Source organism: Cydia pomonella, chromosome 13 (assembly GCF_033807575.1).
Source record: "Cydia pomonella isolate Wapato2018A chromosome 13, ilCydPomo1, whole genome shotgun sequence".
In the NCBI taxonomy this organism is placed as follows: domain Eukaryota; kingdom Metazoa; phylum Arthropoda; class Insecta; order Lepidoptera; family Tortricidae; genus Cydia; species Cydia pomonella.
Genome location: NC_084715.1, coordinates 19351479 through 19373889, shown reverse-complemented (window position 1 = coordinate 19373889; position 22411 = coordinate 19351479). Strand labels below are relative to the sequence as shown.

The window sequence follows — 22411 nt, the reverse complement described above, 5'->3', positions numbered from 1 at the left end:
TCCCTGAGGCCAATTCGAACATACGATTTTTATGTCAAAATATATCTAAATGACATAAATATATAAATATTATAGGACATTATTACACAAATTGGCTAAGTTCCACAGTAAGCTCATTAAGGCATTTAAGGCTTGTGTTGTGGGTACTTATACAACGATATATACATATAATATATAAATATTTATAAATACATAGAATACATCCATGACTCAAGAACAAATATCTGTGTTCATCACACAAATAAATGCTCTTACCGGGATTTGAACCCGGGACCATCGGCTTCATAGGCAGGGTCACTACCCACTAGACCAGACCGGTCAGAATTTTGTTATCATCTGCCCTCGCGTCTCTCTCGCGTCAATACATTTACCTAAGTAGGAATAAATATATGAACGAAATGCACGCGAGTAAAATAACAAAATTACATAATTTTGACATTATGGCAAATCCATGACGTGATATAGGGAGCGTGCATGAACTGTAGGAGGCAGCACAGGAGCCGTCAGAGTTTTGGCGCGAGGCGTAAATTTGATGTTTATTGTTCCGATGTAGCCCACAAGATGGCAGAACCTAATATGCACAAGAAAACATGTAACGTGTAAATGTGCATGTTTATGGTTCCGATTCAGGCCACAAGATGGCAGACCCTCCAACGCGCACGGTCCCTATTACAATCATAATACGCCTCTACATAGTTTACCTGTAAATCGTATATCGATGGGATGTATTTGAGCGCGGGGGTGCGCTCTATCTTGAGTATTTCTAGCTTTTCTAATCCTTTTATGGGTAACGAGGTAATTGCGGTGTTGCTTAAATCTCTGCAACAAATCAAACATAATTAAATTACCTAATTTTACTGTTCAACTTATTTGTATTTTGAGTCCCGCGCGGCTGTTTCGGAGAGCCTAGAGCCTATTGGCGTTATTCATAAACGCATTACTGGTCTGAATTAGCTATGAATCGTTTGCCTTTATCTGTCATTTTGACTTATGTATTTGTAAGAAAGGGATAAACCATAATGTAACTAAATCAGGCCATATGGCTATGTCTCCATTATTAAACACAAACTCCCCTTATTCATAAACGTCTACTAAAGTTAACAAGCCGCTAATAATCGTTTGTCCTTTTCCATCATACCGATACGTCGGAAAGGGACAAATGATTATTAGCGGCTTGTTAACTTTAGTAGACATTTATGAATAAGGGGGTAAGTAATTAGAAGTCATACTCTACGGTCTCATTTGATTCGTACGATGTTAAATTACAAAAATAAACCTTTTGTTCTGGATTACACTTACGAAGTCATTCTGCTACCTAAAACATTGCGTTTTAAACAGTTTATAGTTTAAATTGTTGGCCAAACATACAGTTGCTAATTGTAAGGTTGGAAAATTAAACGAATTATTATGTTGAGTTGCCTCTTGATCATTCGCCAAAATGAAAATATGCAAATAATTAGTTGTGAAATGATATTCGTCAAAATAATTTTTGGTAATAATTTAGAGATCCAATATTTCCCTTCCGTGAACTCCTAAAAGTACTTAATGCAAATTTGATCCTAGAAATCGTTAGAACCGTTGTTGAGACATAAAACACATACAACAATAATGAGTAATAAAAGTACAGTTAGCAACAGACGTTTGCGTTGATAGCTACGTTTAGATCTTCAAAAGATAAAAAATATTTGGTTTGATAGCTAATTAGCGTTTAATCTTAGCATACAAATACTAAATGCATATTTGTGTACCTATTTGGATAAGACGTTGTTTATCTAAATCATGTGTGTTTGTACCTAAACAAACAAACTCTGCAAGGTGGTTTTGTGACTTTCGTGTAATTCAGCTAAGATAAATTGACATTCAGGTACATAATACACGTGTTTATTAAGGTAAAGTACCTTACTAAGTAAACTATTTCGATATTATGTAACCACCTATAGGTACTAAGTTTTCATTATCTTAATCTATATATATATAAATGCACGTGTCCTGACTGACTCATCAACGCAGAGCCGAAACTACAAATGCTAGAAGGTTGAAATTTATGTATAATGTTCTATACTCATGTCTATAATCACCAACATACAAATCCACGCGTACGAAGTCGCGGGCAACAGCTAGTAACTAACATGATTATGTACTGACTGTATTCTAACAAATAAATGATTTGATTGATTGATTGAATGTACATTCAGTGTTTCGTTTTTATTTTTGTCCAATAATTAGAGCAAAAAAATATAGTTTTAATTTGTTAATAATATTAAAACCAATTTTAGTTGCTTTCATTAAATACCTACTTAGAAAACATAAAGGACGAATAGGACATTCGTCCCTCGTTCTTCGTTCGTAGAAACTTTACAGGTCTTAAATCGACCCGGATATAAACCGTGATAACCTTTTATATTGTTTTTGAGCTCCCAATATTTCGACGCAGTCACATGCGTAAAACAATATAAAAGGTAATCACGGTTTATTTCCCGGTCGATTTAAGTCTAGTGAAACTAACCGTGAATCATTAACACAATTTTACAGGTGTTGGTGAAATATGAAAAATACTCCAAATTTTCTCTTTAATGTCCCATGATTGGTGCCGGGCGTTAACATAGTCAAAAGTCATTAGAACTATCTAGAAGGTCCAATGGATTATCGACTCTTGTAATCTATTGTTCATAGAGATACAGCCGATAATCCGTTGGACCTTAGTTCTAACGAATTTTTATTACGACAAAATATGAACGATACACTATTGGTAATAAACTACAATTAGATAAATATTTCAAAGTCACCGTAAAAACTACATCATTCAAGCTTCCCCTGCACACTAAAGTATGTCATAAACTTTTGGAAGGTTACCTTAAAAACTGCTAGGGGATATTACTGCAATGTTCTGCCGCCAGAGTGCAGCACTTGCACGTATTGTAAACCATAGAGTAACTTATACATCCTATGCCTTAAACAGTTTTTTGAGAGGTTTAACTATGACATTGACACATGAAGGCGGTTTCTTTACAGAGAGCACATCGCGAAACGCGAAAATCAAGATTTAGTTATCTGCTTCTCTATCGCTCGAATATGAAAGTGTGATAGAGAGGCAGATAACGAAATTTAAAGTTTTGTTTCGCTGTTGGCTTTCAGTATGTGCAGGTGGCGCTCTCTACGCAGAATTTTGCTTAATATTCCCTATTAAAACTACAGCATAAAAAATGATTAGTTCAACTCTTTTAACTTACAACTGCCGGAGCACTAGGTTTCCAGCGAAGGCATTTTCATCCAAATGCTTTAGATTAATGTTTCCTCTGAAACTCCTGAAAATAGAATACAATACATCGTAAATGTAATTAGTTACCTACTTATACGAAGAAGCCACGTTGTAAACGACGGCATTGCGTTACGTTTTATTTAGCCTGCAAGTGCATGTTTTAAATGTTTAAAAAAGGTCAAACTTAAAAACGTCGGAAGCTATCGTAACTTTGACGGAATTTACAGATTCAAAATTGTTATCCTCATTATGTCTATCAGTCTAATTACCTAGGTCAGGATCAGGATTATACTTAACTACTTTAATGGCTCAGTGACCCGAAAAGGATCTTGGCCTCTGCTACAAGAGAACGCCACTTTACCCTATACTGCGCTACTTCACGCCAGTTGGGTGCTGAGAGCAGAGAGTTGACAGGTCTTCATCACTCGAGCGGTTTCTGGGATGCCCGAACGAATGTTTTTCACCCGGGCGCCCCACATACGCTCTTCCTCGATTCTCTCCAGGTGACCGAGCCAGCGAAGCCGTGTGGCTTTGATCTCGACAATTATATTGGGCACCGCTCCTCTAGCTCCCTATTCTTCCTACGCCTCACTTTTCCAGCTTCATCTCTGATAGGTCCCAGAATCTACCGCCAGATTTTCCTCTCCGACACTAACTGCTTACTGTCTTCTTTCTGAGTCCAAGCTTCTCAGTCTTCATACCTATTGCTCTAATTACTGTCTTGTAGATTCGATTCTTGATTTACTGATCAGCTTGGATACTAGAATTCGGTGAAGCGCTGCTGAACATCTGAGGGCGTTTTAGATTCTAAGATCTACCTCTTCTTCCCTTCGGTTGGTACTACTTACTGTGCAACTAAGGTACCTAAACTGATCCACACCTTTGGTGGTTTGCTCTGACTACTAGGTCTTCTCTTTTCTAAGAACATCAAAGTGAAAAGGATTATACTTACAGTTTGGAAATCTCAGCGAACTTGAAAGCGTGTGCCGGCACCTCTTCAATGAGGTTGTAGTTCAGTGAACTGCAATAAAGACGCGTGTAATAGCGATACAACAAGTAATCTTATTGTGAACATCTTATCCTTATCGAGCGAACTAAGGTCGAACGTATAGATATCTAGTAACTACTGACTGACTAACTGGATTATATTATTTGCTAGTCTTTTGTATTTTAAAGGTGACAATAACAATTACTGTTGTTAATTAATACAAGATGGGATGATTGCGCTTTTGTTGTCTGTCGTGTCATGCGCTAATCATGCATTTAGATTAATGTTTGTTAGAATGAAACAGTCACGTAAACGCTAGTTATCACGTAAACGCGTAAACGTTAAGTCAAAATCGCCCTACGAAGAATTTTGGCTACATACCGGGAAGAGTATGCTACATCAGGCTACGAGGTAACTCTACAAGCGTACGTTAGTAGTAAGCGTTATAGCGTAGCATGCTAAATTCACGATTTTCACGTTTCTAAATGGTTAACACTTTTAAGGGCCGATTCGAACTTTAAGATAGCTCAAATAATAACTTGACACAAAATAATATTTGACTTGTTTTAAAAATGTATAACACAGGAAAACCCGTGTGGTGCAAACTAAATGAAAAGAAAAACGCGTTCGTCGGTATTTACCTTGACACTAAAGTACACTTGAAGCGCGCGTCAAGTCACAATAATCGACCAATGGAAATTGGACTTAAAGTAAAAGGAAGGAAGATGCAAATTAAAAATAATCGAAAATAAAAATGCCTTCATCAGTTACTTACACTTGAGCCGCGCACTACATCATGAGAATCGAAATTGGATATTAAACTAAGCATAAGGTACTAAGATGTAAACTAAAAATAACGGAAAAGAAAAATGCCTTTGTGGGTATGTACCTAGTGACTTACACTTGAGCCGCGCGCACGCGCAGCGCGTGTGCCGGGATCCGTTTGATGTGGTTGCCTTCCAGGTCTCTGCGAACAATTTGAACTGTTTCAAACCAGTATTTCTGAATATGCATAGAGGGTACCGTATCATTCTGCGGTTCACTGTACGGTCATTTTTTTTATTTTTGTTCCACTTCAACCTACCTTGTCCCAGTGTCAATAATTATGATCTCCAGTGGCTTTCATATTGTGTCACTGTGACCAACGAAGTGGCACAAAATAAATTTATTTGAGAGAGAGAGACTTAAGTACAAAGAATCTTAAGTACATACACGGAACACCGATGCATGTAAAGTGCGTTATATATATAATATCTGTCTGACATTGATTATTTATCATCAGAGTGCGTAGACAACGGGTCAATCGGTCACTGTCGCACTAATATGGGAGAGAGAGAGAGGTGACTACGCTACGCTACGGAGCGTTAACGATTTGCACGTTGGCTAAAGCACCGATCATTACCAGGAATTGTGGAGATAAAAATGAGTATATCAAATATATGCGAGTAACTGTGTGTAGAATAAAAAAAGTCCATCTAAGTTAACTTCTCACCGACTTGAATAAAATATAGGGATGGAGTGGCATTGCCACACTTTCTTGTAAATGCAATAAATGCCACGCAGAGTAAGCTTGGCCCGATTTTAGCAAGGCGGAGCTTTGAAGAGTAATTTGTTCATTTAAGTTTAAGTCATTCACTTTACTTGCAAGGGTTAAATAGTCACCAACCCTCAGACCACATTGTTTCATAGTCACAATATAACTCATACACGTATCGCTATTACCGATTCACACACATGCATTATGCGGCACAGGTCCAATTCCCGTTTATAGTGCATCGCCTATAATAGCTACTATCGCGTAGCTACTTCTCGAAAGCGGCACGCAACGCAACCAATGTACCTACAGAGAAAGCATCAGACTTGCTGCAAACGCCTCCGGTGTGGCCTGGCCCATAGGCTCGCGTGGTTTGGTTGCCCTTATGGTACCAGCCAACCAATCTAATACACACATTTGGATAGAATCAGGTACTTACATGGCTTGCAGATACGCCGCGGAGGAGTTGACTCTGTTCTCGTGCACGTGACTCAGGTTGGGCACTTCCACCAGGCCCGACGTCGTGATCATGCTGCAATGCAAATTAGATTTCAAGGTCATTCGCAAAGGAGAATGAAAGCAAAGGTTTTGAAATGGCTAAGCAATCACGATCTAAAGAACTACTCTCTAAAACTTTGACACATGGGTACCAATTGGCAAATTGATACACGCTCGATTTCGTCACTCGAAAATCTGTGGAAACGGTGGAATGTTATTGTTATTTTTAAAATACGGGCGATAGAAATTGGGAATCTAGTTTTATTGACTCGTTTTCAATTCTATTAGTATGATTTAAATGCCTTGTAGTGTAGATAGAATTAACTTTTTGAAAGCCAAGAACACCTAAAGTCGTGGTTACTAGTCGTGCCCACAGCGCCAAGGCAATACAACAATAGGTGTCATGGTGGACGCTGTCAAGGTAACCTTCACACTTTCGAGTAAGTTTTACATTAGCTCCCTTGCGCCCGGAATCTTGGCGTTTGAGTGATGTGTGATAAAGCTTTCATAAAGCGTTCAAAGGGTTTAAGAGAGAACATGAAATTAAGTAATCGAAATTCAAGAACAATTGAGTGATCGAAGTTCAAGAATCGGCCCCCTGACCGTAGTGGGTCAAGAAGTTTGAACACTAAAAGGTTACTGCATATATGTGGTGTTAGTGAATAGTAATATAGAGCGACATACATACGTACAATGTGAGTAGTTCCGGCAGGGCGGGCAGCGGCGCCACTCGCTGCAGCTTCGGCGCTTGCGTTATGTACCTGCGCAAATGCATATCTTGTATTATACTTTCAGTTTTCTAAGTTTGGGGCTATTTGGAAATATACGTAGAATCAGAATATGTGCGTCAAGTCCATATAGTACCTATATGAACTTGAAAAATTTGGAACAAATGGTCGCAACGCTGCGTCTATCCGATATACTCACATAAAATAACCGCGCGCTTTAGTTATTTCAAAGTTCGTGCAGATTTGGCTTGGTCCGACGTCCGATTCTAATTGTACTTACTCGTACCTACACACCGCCTTTGAATCACATGTAGCTTACATTCGTGGTATTTCAAACAAAGCAATAATAAATGGCTTTATGAAATCCAATGGGCTCAATTGACATTCTTAATGAATCTGAGTCATGAACTCATGAAGATAATGATCCAGGAAAATTCTCAATGGTGGAAAAAACAACATTAAATAGGAAGCATTTTGAGACTATTATTCTTTACCAATCTTAGGCCTAACCAAAAGCCTGGCGTATTTATTTAGTAACTGATTTTTTAGTAGGTTGCAGTAATCATTTATTTACTGCAGTCGACATGCCGTTTTATATGTAGCTGCGATTAAAAACAGGACGAAATATGACCTCATATCTTGGTATGATATATCTAAGTATCTATCCATCATCGCTCTCGCATTATCCCAGATTTTTGCCACAGTTCATCGGAGCTTGGGCTCCACTTGGCGACTTGTCCCAAGAATTGACATGACATAACATATAGATCTTCCAACCCAGAGGGGAAACTAGGCCTTATTGGGATTAGTCCAGTTTCCTTCCAATAGTTACAATGTTTTCCTACGGGTAAACATCAAAGGTATTGTACAAAATTTCCGAAAAATTCATTGGTACGAGCCGGGGTTTGAACTGTGACCTCCGGATTAAAAGTCGCACGCTCTACGCTAGGCTACCAGCGCTTACACGTGTACATAAATTAAAATGAATCAAGTACAAACAATTTAATTCGGCGGCAGGTTATTTGTAGATTTGAGTCGAATCATCGTTACATGCCTATGAATGGCTTGAAGATAGCAATAGATATTTTATTAGTTATCTTATCAGTAAGTGCTACCTCACCTATGCTATTCATCGAAAGTATAGATCGTGTCATTCACGAAGACGAGTGCCGAGACTCGTATTGTCATGATATTAAAGGTTAGATTTGACAAATCTGCGCGTCATCGAGGATGACACGAACCAAGAGTTCTTCAGATTAAGGGTGACAATTTGGGCTAAAATCAAAGTGTTTGTGCGTGCTTACGTCAACAGTCTGGGTTTTCCGTTCCTCGATATATTGAAAGATATAACTATTGTCTTCAAGTAAGTACAGTCGATGTCAAAGATATGTTTACACTATTGCCTGTATATAACAGACTGCCGGACACAATTAAAAAGGATGCAACTATTATAGTGGCCTTTAAGTAAAAATATGTTGCTCCTTGACCACACGTTTTATTCATTAGATGAGTTTTACGAACTTCCTACTCAATGAGTTTATAGCTAATAACTTTGTATTAACTATGATTGCTATGTTATACGTACCAGTACCTATGGTATATTATGACCTGAGCCTGACTTGTAACTTGGTGTTATAAATAAATTATTAGTATTTGTATTTGCACCTTAATAACGTAATACTTAATGAAGCTGATGTCTTAGATATCCATCCATTATCCATTGTACTGTCTAGCATGTACCTATTTATTAACTCATCAAGTGGCCATTTATACTACATTATTTAATTGCAGGTTAGGCTAACATAGGTTTTTTAACTGCTGTGAAATACTCTACGCGCTCGTCATGCCTATTTGCTGCTGGAGGGTGGACGTTTGACGGGTTAGGTGTCAATGCCAAGGTAACGATAATTGTTAATAATGCAAATACTTACAAGGATTTGAGATTAGGCATCTTAGTCAGATCTTCAACTTTGATGTGCTCGAGCAGCGGCGCATCTCTTATGGTCCTGCAAAACAAAACACTCTTCATTCCGACCGAAATAGAATTCTGGGAATTACGGAATTTAGGCAATTATCTAAAGCCCTATAGCATAAAGATAGTAGGTACGTATCGCTCTTGCTATGTTGCCAATTCCAATCTAGAACCCAAAATTAAACTTCCTACATTAATAATACGGTATAACATTCACTGCCAGACAAAAAACGGCGCACTACCCCAGAAACCGGTGGTATATAGCTGCGTACAAAACAACCCGCCCAGCGGGTTGTCCGGCATCTGAACAAAGTTCACGAGCGCCCACCAGGTGGGTTCCTGGCAGTGAATGTGTTAAGGGTTTAAACGCTATTTTTTAAGGTAAACCGGCTTTGAACTGTTGCAACAAGCTGTAACTTCGTGCTCGTAGAAATTGTAAAAATTGTTGAACCCCATTTTCATTTCTTAGGGGTTGAGTTTCAAAAATTCCTTTAGTAGTGGTGATCTATATGTCCAAGCTTCAACGGTTAAGCTGTGCGTTTTCAGTTAGAACTGTCGATAATTTCGATTTCGTTTCACAAAATGCTTATTTTACAGAATTTTCATTTTAGATGTTTTTTTTAAATCAGATATAGTTTAAAAAATACTTACAGATGGCCAACTGTGTGCAGGTGGTAGCCGGCAGCGTGGATCGCGCGCTGTAAGTGATGTGATGTTCAGCGTATAAAGTTCCACGGTCAGTACCGTAACCAGCCTTCTTTCTCTCTCTTACATATAACCAGCTGGATAAGGACCTCCTTATCCAGCACCTGCAGGACAGCCTCACGTCACATACTTACAGATGACCAACTGTGTGCAGGTGGTAGCCGGCAGCGTGGATGGCGCGCGCTGTAAGTGACGTGATGTTAGGTTTGTACAGTTCCACCGTCACCAGTTCGCCAAGTGCTCGCCGGCCTGAGGACAACAAAAAATATACAAATGAGTTGACTAATGATTGTGACATTCCTGCACACAGGACATCGGTGTCCCTTTTGGAGACATGCGTGGAGCTAAAACCAACACGTAACTAAAACACGTAAGGATAGACAGGGTAATTTCATCTATAATTCTATAGGGCAAATGCAACTAGTCTAAAAATACAAAAAGATAGTCTAGAGCCACTTATACCATGGGTGAAATCTTTTTTATGACTGACCCAATTGTACCATGAATACAACTGGCTCTAGCTATAGACTCCTTTCATTATTTTTAGTTGCATTTGTGACATGTATGCATGTGACGTCCGCGCGCCTCTGTCCGCGCGTCCGCTGTATCCTGGGCTGGCCTGCGCGCCAGTAATAAACGAGCTTCCATCGTACGCACTTGTTTCATTGCTAAGTACTTACATACATATCAGTGGCTAACGAGGCTGGTGCATACCCGCGCGTAGATATTATAAGTGTTATAAAATGTCCGGTTATTTAGGCAGTATTTCTAGCTTTGATCCTAATACGCAGGACTGGCAAATATTTGTTAGTCGTTTGAAGCAGTTTTTAGGATTAAATGCGATTACGGACGAGGGGAAGAAAAAAGCGGTTTTATTAACTCATCTTTCGGATGACGCATATCGGCTACTTGTAAACCTCGCGCACCCAAAGGATGTGGAAACAGAGAAGTACGAGGATCTGCTCGGATTACTCAATGGACACTTTGTACCAAAGAGGTCTACCTTCACGGATAAAGCGAAATTCTACAACGCGGTAAAGGCAGACGGCGAAAAGATCGAAGACTGGGCGGCTCGACTTCGTGGACTGGCAGTTCACTGTCAGTTCGGAACCGCTCTGGAAATGATGCTTCGCGATCGTTTTGTTCTGGGATTCAATGCGGGTCCAGAACGAGACCGACTCTGTGAGCAGGACGTGGAGAAATTAACGTTCGCTAAGGCGTTGGAGCTAGCTCAGCAGGCGGCTTGTGCTCGTCAGGCCAAGGCCACCCCTGCGGTGCTCAAGGAGGAACCAGTGTTCCGGACGAGCACGACGAAAAGCGGCAGCAGCGGCCGCGGAGGTCACGGAGGTCACGGGAGCCGCGTTAGGCACGGTAGCCGCGCGGCAGACAGCGCAGACTCATCTCCCCGTTGTAATGTTTGTGGTCTTCGTAATCACGCGGCGGATAGGTGTAGGTATAGACAGTACCGGTGTCAAAAGTGTAACGAAAAAGGCCATCTTAAGAAAGTGTGCACGTCCAGTCGTGTGAATAATATCGCTATCGGACAGTCGGCGGATGCCCAGGAGTCTGGAGACGGCAGCAGTGAGTGTGAGGAATGCCAGCTGTTCAATTTGAGGTGCGTCAATTACGATCCCATATTAATTCCTGTCGTTCTTAATAATGGTGTAAAATTAAGCATGGAACTAGATTCGGGGTCAGGTTCAAATGTAATTAGTTATGAACTATATGAAAAACATTTCATCCGAATTCCATTAGAAAAGGTCAATGTGAGAATGTGTTTCTATAACGGTCATAAAATCACTCCCGCGGGTAGATTTGCGGCCGATGTTACCTATCGTAACGTGACGAGGCAATTATCGTTTTATGTTGTGGAAAACGGTGCAAATCCGCTATTGGGTCGTGAATTTATGGTCAAATTTGATATATATTTTGCAGTAGGTAATAATAAAATTGCTGTAAACGAATGTTTTGATCCCGAAGTAAAAACATTGTTATCAAATTTTGAACCATTATTTCGTGACGAATTAGGGTGTTTTAATAAGTTCAAGGTGAAGCTTCAATTAAAGGAAGGCGTTAAACCTAAATTTTATAAGCCGAGACCATTGCCATTTGCGTTAAAATCTCAGGTAGAAAATGAATTATCGAGACTTACGCGGGAAGGCATTCTAGTTCCCGTTAACTACTCCGATTACGCAACGCCAATTGTCCCGGTTTTAAAACAAAACGGCAGCGTACGAATATGCGGGGATTATTCTCTCACTGTTAATAATGATATTTATATAGACAAATATCCGTTACCTCGGATAGAGGATATTTTTGCTAAATTAAGTGGGGGTGAATATTATTCGAAGTTAGACTGCAGTCAGGCCTATAACCAGTTTGTTCTTTCGGACGAAGCCCAAAAGCTTACCACAATAAATACCACTAAAGGGTTATTTATGTACACGCGCCTCGTTTTTGGTCTCGCGAACGCGCCGGCGGTATTCCAGCGAGCTATCGAGAATTTGCTAGCGGGTATCGAGGGTGTAGCCGTTTTTCTAGACGATGTTTGCGTTACGGGGGCTACAAAATCCGAACATTTAGGCCGGCTAAAGTTAGTTTTCGAAAGGTTTCAAGACGCCGGCATGCGACTACAAAAAAATAAATGTGCATTTTTCCAAAAGAGCGTTAATTATTTGGGCCATTTTATCGATAAAAATGGAATGCACAAGTGTCCTAAAAAGGTAGACGCTATAGTAAACGCACCGCGGCCGACTAATATAAAGGAACTTAAAAGTTTTCTAGGGCTAGTAAATTACTATCGCAATTTTGTAGAAAATGCATCAAGCATATTATGTCCACTCCACGAATTATTGCGCGCGGGCGCGAGGTGGGAGTGGACGCCGCGACACGAAGCCGCTTTCTAACGGATGAAGGGGGAGCTGGCGTCCGAGCGCGTCCTGGCGCACTTTGACCCCAGCGCGCGTCTCCTTCTCAGCGTAGATGCTGGCCCAGCGGGTCTTGGTGCGGTCTTGTCCCAAATAGGCGTCGATGGCGTTGAGCGGCCGCTTGCCTATGGTTCCCGCTCGCTGACGGACAGTGAGCGAAACTATGGTCAGCTGCATAAAGAAGCGACCGCGTTGGTGTTCGGAATTAAAAAATTCCACCAATATTTGTATGGCCGCGCGGAACCGTTTATCCTAAAAACCGATCACAAACCTTTACTAGCGATATTCGGGAAAAAGAACGGTATATCGGTAATGACGGCTTCCCGGTTGGTAAGATACGCTATATTTTTATCCGCGTATAACTACGTTATTCAATACACTGCAGGTAAGGAAAATACAGTTGCTGATTATTTTTCGCGCGCATGCCCGTCATCGGTAGATAACGCGGCGGGGAACACACTTGTAAACCAGTGCAGTGTACTGAACGTTAACGCGTTGCAACTATATAATTTAGCACCCTTAACCTATAAAGACATTCAGAATGCTACGGCGGCGGATAAAACGTTAGCTACGGTAACAAAATATATTCAGCAAGGCTGGCCGCGCAAAATACGCTGTTCTAAAATTGAACCTTATTTCCGTTGCAGGAATGATTTAGAATTAGAAAAAGGCTGTATAATGAGAGGACATCGTGTTATAATTCCAAAAATGTTAAGATACAAATTATTGCAAGAGCTACATAAATCACATTTAGGCATAGTTAAAACTAAAAGCAATGCTCGATCACGTATGTGGTGGCCCGCTATCGACCACGACATCGAACAGCTGATCGGCGCGTGCACCGTGTGCAGCGCGCTGCGCGCCGCGCCCGCTCGCGCGCCCCCCGCCAGCTGGAGCCAGCCACCGGGGCCATGGCACCGCATTCACATTGACTACATGCTTGTAGCTCAAAGAACGTATTTGATTGTGGTAGACGCTTTTAGCAAATGGGTTGAATGTATAGGCATGACTTGCGGTACTACTACGAAACATTTAATTAAAGAGTTATCATTATTATTTACGAGGTTTGGCCTGCCTGATACGATTGTGTCAGATAATGATACTAAAATTGCATCCCAAGAATTTAATCAGTTTTGTAAAATGATGGGTGTCAATTATGTAACTTCACCTATATATCACCCAATTAGCAACGGTATCGCCGAATGTGCAGTACGAAATTGTAAAAAAATGATTAAATCAATTATAGAACAAGAATCACAATGTATAAGTCAGTTAAATTGTAAATTACAGAGTTATTTGTTCGAATATCGTACTACCGTGCATTGTACAACGAAAGAAACTCCAGCAAAGCTAATGTTTGGCCGTGAGTTGCGTTCGAGATTAGACCTCATAGTACCGCCGCAAGGCAAAACTGCTGACGCGATGCATTCCTCGCAGCCGGCCCAGCCCGGTAAACAAGCGCGTTCATTTAACGTCAACGAAGACGTTTGGGTTAAATGTTTTGAAAATCGTAAACCATATTGGACAAGAGGTAAAATAATTAGCAAAATCGGTTGTAGAATGTACCTCGTTTACGTAATAGACCAAAACATAAATTGTAGACGCCACGTTGACCAAATATTGCGATATACGAACAATAACAAAAGCTATAATGGTCACACCTTCGATTCAGCAGTAACATCCTCTGGTACCTTGTCAGATGCGATTCCGGATTCTATCACCTCGCCTGCAGTCTCACAAGACCAATCAACGGATCTAAACAATGATGTAGTGAATAATCCAGCTACTATTAGCTCGGACTTAGGGAATGAACCCGTTCTTGAGGAGAGGTGGGAGGATGCCGAAGCAGAGGGGGAGGACATGGGGACTGAGCGACGGTTAGTACTTAATGATTCACCAGAAACTAGTAACGAAGATCAGGTTATCCCTTCGACCGATAACTCGTCACCCGATCCCCAACGTCGTCATCAATTACGACCTAGATCTAAGGCAATTAATTATAAGGTTTAAAATAAGTTTGTTATATTATAATAGTGCTTATTTCTTCATCTCAGGTTCCCTTAATTAAAACGGGAGGAGATGACATGTATGCATGTGACGTCCGCGCGCCTCTGTCCGCGCGTCCGCTGTATCCTGGGCTGGCCTGCGCGCCAGTAATAAACGAGCTTCCATCGTACGCACTTGTTTCATTGCTAAGTACTTACATACATATCAATTTGCCCTGGCTGACCTTACATAGAGCGCTTTGGTCTCGGACCGTCTAGAACGCAAAATTACTAGTGTAATATTTTGCCTATATCCCTTTTAGTCTACATCGCAAACGGTCTAAAACACAAAATGACTACAATTAATTAGACCTTTATTTATCAACGTATCGTCGATTTACCTTTACGTTAGCGATGTCGCGGGGCTCCTATTTCTGTGCGGTTTGGCCTTCGGCCATTAAAAGATAACTAACTAACCTAACCTACCTATAAGTGGTCATTTTGTGTTCTAGACCGTTTGCGATGTAGACTAAAAGGGATATAGGCAAAATATTACACTAGTTATTTTGTATTCTAGACAGTCCGAGACCAACCCCATAGAGCGACTAACTACTGGGCTATTGGGTGGAACTCGGGAAGCCTTTCTAATAACACAGTACCATTTAATTTTTATTAGAAGCCAGTGTTTCGCACTTTGCAAATGGGATAAAAACTAGAAAAGCAGTGGACGATTGTGTCTTCAAATCTTTCACCAGATTCTTAATTATTGCCTCATCATATAATCCGTATCTGAGAGCATGACTAAACTTACGGTAATTAAAAAGCTATAGTACAGTCAAGTGTAAAAATATGGGTGTACACATCTTACTCAAAAATATGTCCCATAGCATCTTATTCCTGTGTAATAAGAGCGTAGTACCATATTTATGAGACGATTCTCTCGATACATATTTTTGCAGCTGACTGTACATTTTATTTATGTTCAATCAGTTCCAGTTTTTTATTTCCATAACTTTTCTGTTTAGTCTGTAGAGCTTTCCGCAAACCATCAAATATGTTATCGAAATTGTAACTAGAGTGGAGTAGACATAAATAAATGATTGTGATTGATCGTTCTCGATTCACACTACCCAAAAAAGTGTGGATATCTACTTAACATTAAGTGCTATGTTCAGCTTGGTCTAAGGATCAAACCAATAAAAAATGTTGAAATATGTAGTACTCTATTTATTATATATATTTTAGTATTTTTATTTATGTATTTTATATGTATTGTATCAGGTTTTTCAGTTGATTTCGATAGTTCTAATAATTATCATCTTTCTTTCTCCTTGCACCATTTTAGCCCAATGGTTGACTGGTAGAGAATGCCATAAGGTATGAAGTCCGCCATTTGTTCATTATTTTTTGTATTTTGTTGAATAAAGTTTAAATAAATAAATAAATAAGCCCGCACGTTCTATGACAAAAATGGAGGAAACTGAGCTTCCGAACTTAAGTATTTGGAAAATATAACGAACCGTAAAAGAAATCGTACTTGTTAATAGAAAAGTAAAAAAATATGTCGGGATTACAGATGAAACAAAAATTGACGCAGGTGCTACGCTGTAATAGCGTTAAAACGTGCGTAAAAGATGGAGCTTTTAGTTCTGACTTGGATTAATCAGAAAAGTTCCTTACGTAATGCTGGCTAAATATATCACAATTATTGGCATTTTTACTTCGATCTTTATAGTTTTCGGGAACACCGGAAATATTTTTGATATTATTCTTATATTTTTTGTTGTATACCCTTATTTCGTAATCTGTAAAGGCCTATATTTCGCTCACGTCACATATTACTCGTATTATTAGGCCAATCAAGTTACATCCAAAACAGCGTTTTGAGGAATTAATGCCAAGCACACTGAAAATCGTTTAGATACCTACCTTCATTGGTTCCTAAATGCATGTAATCTGAGTTTGCGCAATTCCAGGAGGTGGGCATACATTTTGGGAGCCTTTGGAGATATATTTTTCCTTGGATTGCCGAACCCTTCGATATAAAAGGAACCACCATCAATTACAATGGCACTACCAGCAAAGTTTGGTGGATCAGACACTGGTGAAAAGGCGTTTTCGGATTATAACATAATAAAAAAAAAGAAATTCAAAATGGCTGCGATTTATTAATCTTGACTACGAACTCACTATTATAAATTATTTCATTTGTAATTAATTCTGCTTTCCATCCATATTCCTATCACCATTCGCAAAACAGTTAACAACACAGTATGTACTGTGTGGTATTGTAAACGACGATTCTCAATGATTCTCACTGTAAGTAACTCGAGTTCAATGGTTCTATTCCTGTACAATGGAATGGACTCGAGAGCACATTCATTAGTCTGTTTACATGTCATTCAAGAGCATTTGCAGCGGACTGAACGGCCGCTAAACGCACTTATACTGTTAAACACATTAACTTCAATCTCTTCAAAGGGAAACTGGAAGAATCAACAGATAGCATTTAAATATCGTTAAGTAGGTATACGTAAACAAACCATTACCTTTTTATCGTAATTTGTTTGAACTTCACAGTTACCACGAGTTGGCATCTGACATTTACGTTAGTGTCTGCGTGAACTCGATTGCATTGCCTCTCTATCGCACTAACCCATCAGTGCGAGCGAAATGGAGTGCGATAGCGCAGTCGCTAATATAAACGTCAAGTGTCATCTCATGGTACGGCTACTGGTAGTTGTAGGTGCCTTTTTGATAGTTTGTAATTTTAAGTAGAAAAACTATTACATATATCAATTACAAACTGAACTAAATGCTGTATATATACTAAAGAAAAGGTATCATGAAGAAACCGGACAACATGTTTTCTTTTCTCCAATATGCTCGGAAATTTTCACCTTGTTGTAGGAAAAAATAGTACGGGTAGGTCTTCACTATGGTCAAACTCAAATGTAAATTCAATTTCAATTCAATTTTTCAATTCAATTCAATATTTTAATTCGAATAATACAATCCATATTAGTGTTAGTACATAGCACAGTAAAACTTATAAATCTATGTTAGTGACACCTATAACAACAAACAAAAATAAAAATAATAATAAGCATTAATTAAAAGCGGCGCGGTGCGGCGAGCGGCGGCGCGTGCAGCCGTACCCAGCGCGCGAACAAAGGCGAGTCCCAGCGCTGCGCCAGCACGCTTAGAATACTGTTTGGGCTACCGCGAAGACGGTTTAGTAATGACGCACACCGCTTTCTAACTATTGCGTCAAAACTATCAGTGTGCGCCTCAGCAAACATAGTTGACGCACTGCAGTAACGCGGCAGCCCAAACAGCACTCTAAACGCGTTATTGTATTGCACGCGCAGTGCGTTGTATGCCCGCTGCGTGAAATTGACCCACAGATTGCACGTGTAGAATGTTTGGCAGTATGCTTTAAAAAGCGTTAACTTCACTTCAGTACTACAACGAGCAAATCTGCGGGCCAGCATGTTACTACGAACACACAACGCCCTGCGCTCCCTCTCCATGTCATCATTATCTGACATGTTTTCTGTTACCCAGTGGCCAAGGTACTTAAACTTCTGTACAACTTTTAAAGCGGTACCACAAAGGGTAACAGGTGTCATTTTGTATGATTTTGGTCCGGCTTTAAATTGCATTATCTCGCTTTTCGAGGTATTGTACCTCAACCCATGGGCAACTGCATATGATTCACATGTCTTCACCAATCTCTGCAGTGCACCAACCGAGGGGCTCAGCAGCACCATATCATCCGCGTAGCTGAGGTTATTAACACACACCCCGTCTACGTGACATCCGACATAGGTACTGCTGAGCTCCTCGATTAGCTCGTTCATGTATAGATTGAACAGCTTAGGTGAGCTCAACCCCCCTTGCCTAACCCCGCAGTTCATCCTATACACGTCAGAGTGCACGCCGGCCCATTTTACAGTATTCGACTGGTGGCCGTACCAATATTTAAATAAAGCTGTGACCTCACGAGGTACGCTGGTACGTTCGCGTAACTTATGCCATAGCTTGTCATATGCCACCATGTCAAAAGCTTTTGACAGATCCAAGAAGCAGGCGAAGACTGGCGTCTTACGAGTGGTGTAGTAATGGACAGTCTGCTTGAGACACAACACTGCGCTTTCAGTAGATAAGCCCGGCCTAAAGCCAAACTGAGCATCATGAATGTTCAAATGGTTTCCCAGCACGTCGTCAAGCAAACCATCCAGTACCTTAGCCACAATCGTGGCAAGCGATATAGGCCTGTAATTGGATATGTCAGAAGCGTCTCCCGTTCTATTCTTTACAATAGGAACTACAATAGTATGCATTAAATCTTCCGGCAAGTAACTATGGCTAATACACATGTTAAAGAAAAGAGATAGAACTCTAGGCAGGTGACTTCCAGCGTACTTGAGATGCTCGACACTGAGGCCATCGTGGCCTGGAGATTTCCCTCTAACCATGTATTTAATCTTAGAAGCCACTTGCTTCGCTGAGAATCTTATACTGGGAGTTACCACTTGGTCCTCCGTCTCGAGCGTCTCTGTTGACTGGGGTAGCGGTGAAGTAACAGTAAAATGGTCTTTAAAAGCGTTAGCAATACCGCTCAATTCGTGTATGCCAGCCACGCTCACCGGAAGACTCGACTTAATGTTGAATTTGTTAGTGTTTTTCCAAAATTTGTTAAAATCTCTATTCGTATGGTTTTTAGCTAAGATGTCCATTTTAATATCTTGTTCGTGCTCTTGGCAGTATTTAAGCTTTGATTTAAATACCTTTTTCGATTCGTGCATTTTATCATAAACAAACCCATAAGCTGGTTTACCGTACGATATCCACCATAAGTACCAAAACCGAGCCTCACGGTGAGCGTCGCTGACATATCTATTCCAACCTGTTATGTGCCTACGTTTTTTATAAGTAGTGCTGTTATGACTAAGCTCAGCACCCTCCTTTAGAACAGATATAATATTTAAGTACATATTTTGCAGAACCTGCTTGTGCGAGTCATCATAGCACATTTTATCGGCACAGTCACAAAACTCGGCAGGAAAATTTACATTTTTAAATTTCGAGTTACAATAATTTGTAAAGTTTTCGATTTGTACACAATCTCTTTCACCCCAAACTACTTTACTACGCGTAAATTGTGGAATACAAATTTTAGGTTTAACTAAATTATAATTGCATTCAATTAACAATGGATAATGATCGGACCAGTAAACGTTATGTAACACTGACACATTAAGTACCGCGGGACGCGCTGCATTAGTCACCACACAGTGGTCCAGCCAGCGCTTGCAACCGTGCGCCTCACTGATGTACGTAAACGTGTCCGTTGGTAACATCTGCATATCTACACATTCCCAGCATCAGTAAAAAAATCAAACCGTTATTGTCGTGTTTTAGCGGACGGGAAGTTATTACTGTATTGTTTTTTACAATACTTTTTAAAAACATGTATCCATACTTATCTACTAAGAAAAACGCAAACAGCCAATTAATATAGCCGAAGGCTGCGTCTACACGACCTGGTCAGCATCATTTCAAGCTACACATACATACGATCACTATACGATAAGTAATTGCTTATGTATCCTTTTACTGGCTTTACATTAACTTTGAACATTGTATTGAGAGATAAATAAACTAAAAGTAAACTAAACATAGGATCGAGTCGTTTAAGATCGTGCCAATACTTCGTAATAAAATCAAACACTATATAACTTTTATATTTTTTTAAGGATCTCATGCGTGCAAATACAGCTTATATTGCATAATTATATTGAATGAGCGAATATTGAATGGTACTGAATGGCAGAATAGTTGTACCTTTAACTTTTTTTTAATAATTAAAGAGGGAAATTGTTTTTGATGTGTACCTACGTTCGATTTGAGTGCTGCTGATGCTTAAATTATGATTATTTTATTTCCTCACATGTTTGGAGAAAAGCACCACGAATTGCTGTTCCTGCCGAGGCATATATATGCCTCGGCAGGAACAGCAATTCGTGGATTCGTCTTCTTTGTCAAAATCGAAGCTCATCCATGAATTACCCTTTCCCGGCCTCTCCTATAACTAACTAACTAACTAAACTAACTATTGTGGCGCAGTGATCCAAAGAGGGTCTTGGCCTCCAAAACGAGAGAACGCCACCTGTCCCGATCCTGTGCTACTTCCTGCCAGTTATCGGCTTTGAGTTGGCACAGATCCGCCTGTACACTGTCGCTCCAGCGGTATCTGGGCCGACCCTATAACATAATGTATAATTTCCCGTCTCAATTTCAAGCTGCAATGCAATAGCAAACGCTCTTATCGCTCTAATGAGCACCATTTCTACTATTAAATAATACAAATAGATAGATACAAAAGGGTAGAAGATCCTGGTTGTATGTGTTATAAAACACTCTCAATGTCAGTTGATTGATCTTCAGTTTAAATATCTCATTAACCCACATTGCTTCATGTATATGCCTTCAATGTCATGCAAAAACTCTTGATCACGATTCTACATGACAATAGGCATAAAGGTTTGCAAATATGACCCCATTTGCAAACTTTTGTGTTGGTTAGTACCTACCTATTAATACACTAAAAATCAGCGTCGCAACACTTACTGATGTGCTGCGACACATGCTGAGTGTTATCCTTTTCTGGAATCACCCGCAGCACTGTAACTTCTAATTTGCCTAGGTTTAAGCCTATTTTAATGTTGTTGTGTATGTGTGTTTCGAATAAAAGCATCATTCGCGTATGCCCTACATTGTTCAAGGAGGTTTAAATCATGAAACATTCATGTCTATTCTTTTTGATTAACCCTCTCATGGATTACCTACTATAACAGTAATTATGTTATTTACTTCAACTAAATTTTTTCTCAGGACGTTTATAAATATATTTAATGGGAGTTTTCAGAAAATAGTGTAGGTACCTACCTAATTAGCGTGAGTTTTTAAGAAAAGTTAATCACTGTCAGTTTTGTGACAATAATTAAGCATTAAATTTCATTAAAATCTTGGTTTTGGTGTTTATTTCATAAACTATTTATAAGAGATATTACAATGAAAAAAAAAAGTTTATTCCCATAAAGATTTCATGCTTAATTGTCGTCACAAAACAGACAGCGATTATTTTTTCTTAACTCTTCACTCTCATTGGATAGTTGGGTACCTACACTATTTTCTAAAAACTCCCTAACACGTCTGTTAGGTTAATAGAGTTAGAAGGGTAGGACAGCTATTACTTAGAACGTTAGAGTTTTGTAAACACAACTTTTATGCTATTTATTTTAAGAAATGCTTAAATTAGGCAATTGATAGCATTAATTAAGACGTTTGATTACTTCGCTCGCTTTGTAGTTGAGATTTATACGACATGTGATCGATTCCAGACGCACGTGATTTCAAGCATTCTGGAGGCTTAAAGTAATTTTAATTCAATCAGGTACTGGGTTCGTAATGAACCAATTTAAACCTTATATTGTTTGTGTTTTTGCTTATATTATTTTTTTGTATATCAAAACAGTCATTTTTTTTTAATTACTTAAATGTTAAAATTTAAATAAACTAGGCCAAAGGGAAAGGCCTGGTCAAAAGTACTCTAAACTGGCGAGCGTGTATGAGGAATGTTATGAAAGCGAAGGAAGCGAAATTGGAGTGTCAGGATCGTAGCAAGTGAAAATCCGTGGTCTCTGGCAACCGCTCCGGGAAATAGGCGTGATTGTATGTGTGTACTTTAATTTTTCTATCTATTTAATGCTGTTAATGCCATTGAAACAGATTTTTTTTAGTGTACAC

The 22411-nt window shown here is 39.6% G+C and overlaps 2 protein-coding genes across 2 annotated transcripts in view; one reads left to right on the top strand and one right to left on the bottom strand.

Annotated features, from left to right (window-relative positions):
- The window catches only part of LOC133524492 (lutropin-choriogonadotropic hormone receptor-like), a 59183-nt gene that overhangs the window by 4695 nt on the left and 32077 nt on the right, over nt 1–22411 (bottom strand). Inside the window, exons 2-9 of the mRNA XM_061860554.1 lie at nt 9819–9933; nt 8939–9013; nt 6972–7040; nt 6221–6313; nt 5149–5214; nt 4212–4280; nt 3231–3305; nt 702–819 (exon numbers count right to left, since the gene is read on the bottom strand). Coding sequence (XP_061716538.1) covers nt 702–819; nt 3231–3305; nt 4212–4280; nt 5149–5214; nt 6221–6313; nt 6972–7040; nt 8939–9013; nt 9819–9933 — 680 coding nt within the window. The remainder of the gene's footprint in view (nt 1–701; nt 820–3230; nt 3306–4211; nt 4281–5148; nt 5215–6220; nt 6314–6971; nt 7041–8938; nt 9014–9818; nt 9934–22411) is intronic.
- On the top strand, nt 10247–14787 carry LOC133524491 (uncharacterized). The gene is made up of 2 exons (XM_061860552.1): nt 10247–11299; nt 14666–14787. The coding sequence occupies exons 1-2, from the start codon at nt 10428–10430 to the stop codon at nt 14673–14675; spliced, it is 882 nt and encodes a 293-aa protein (XP_061716536.1). The 5' UTR covers nt 10247–10427; the 3' UTR covers nt 14676–14787.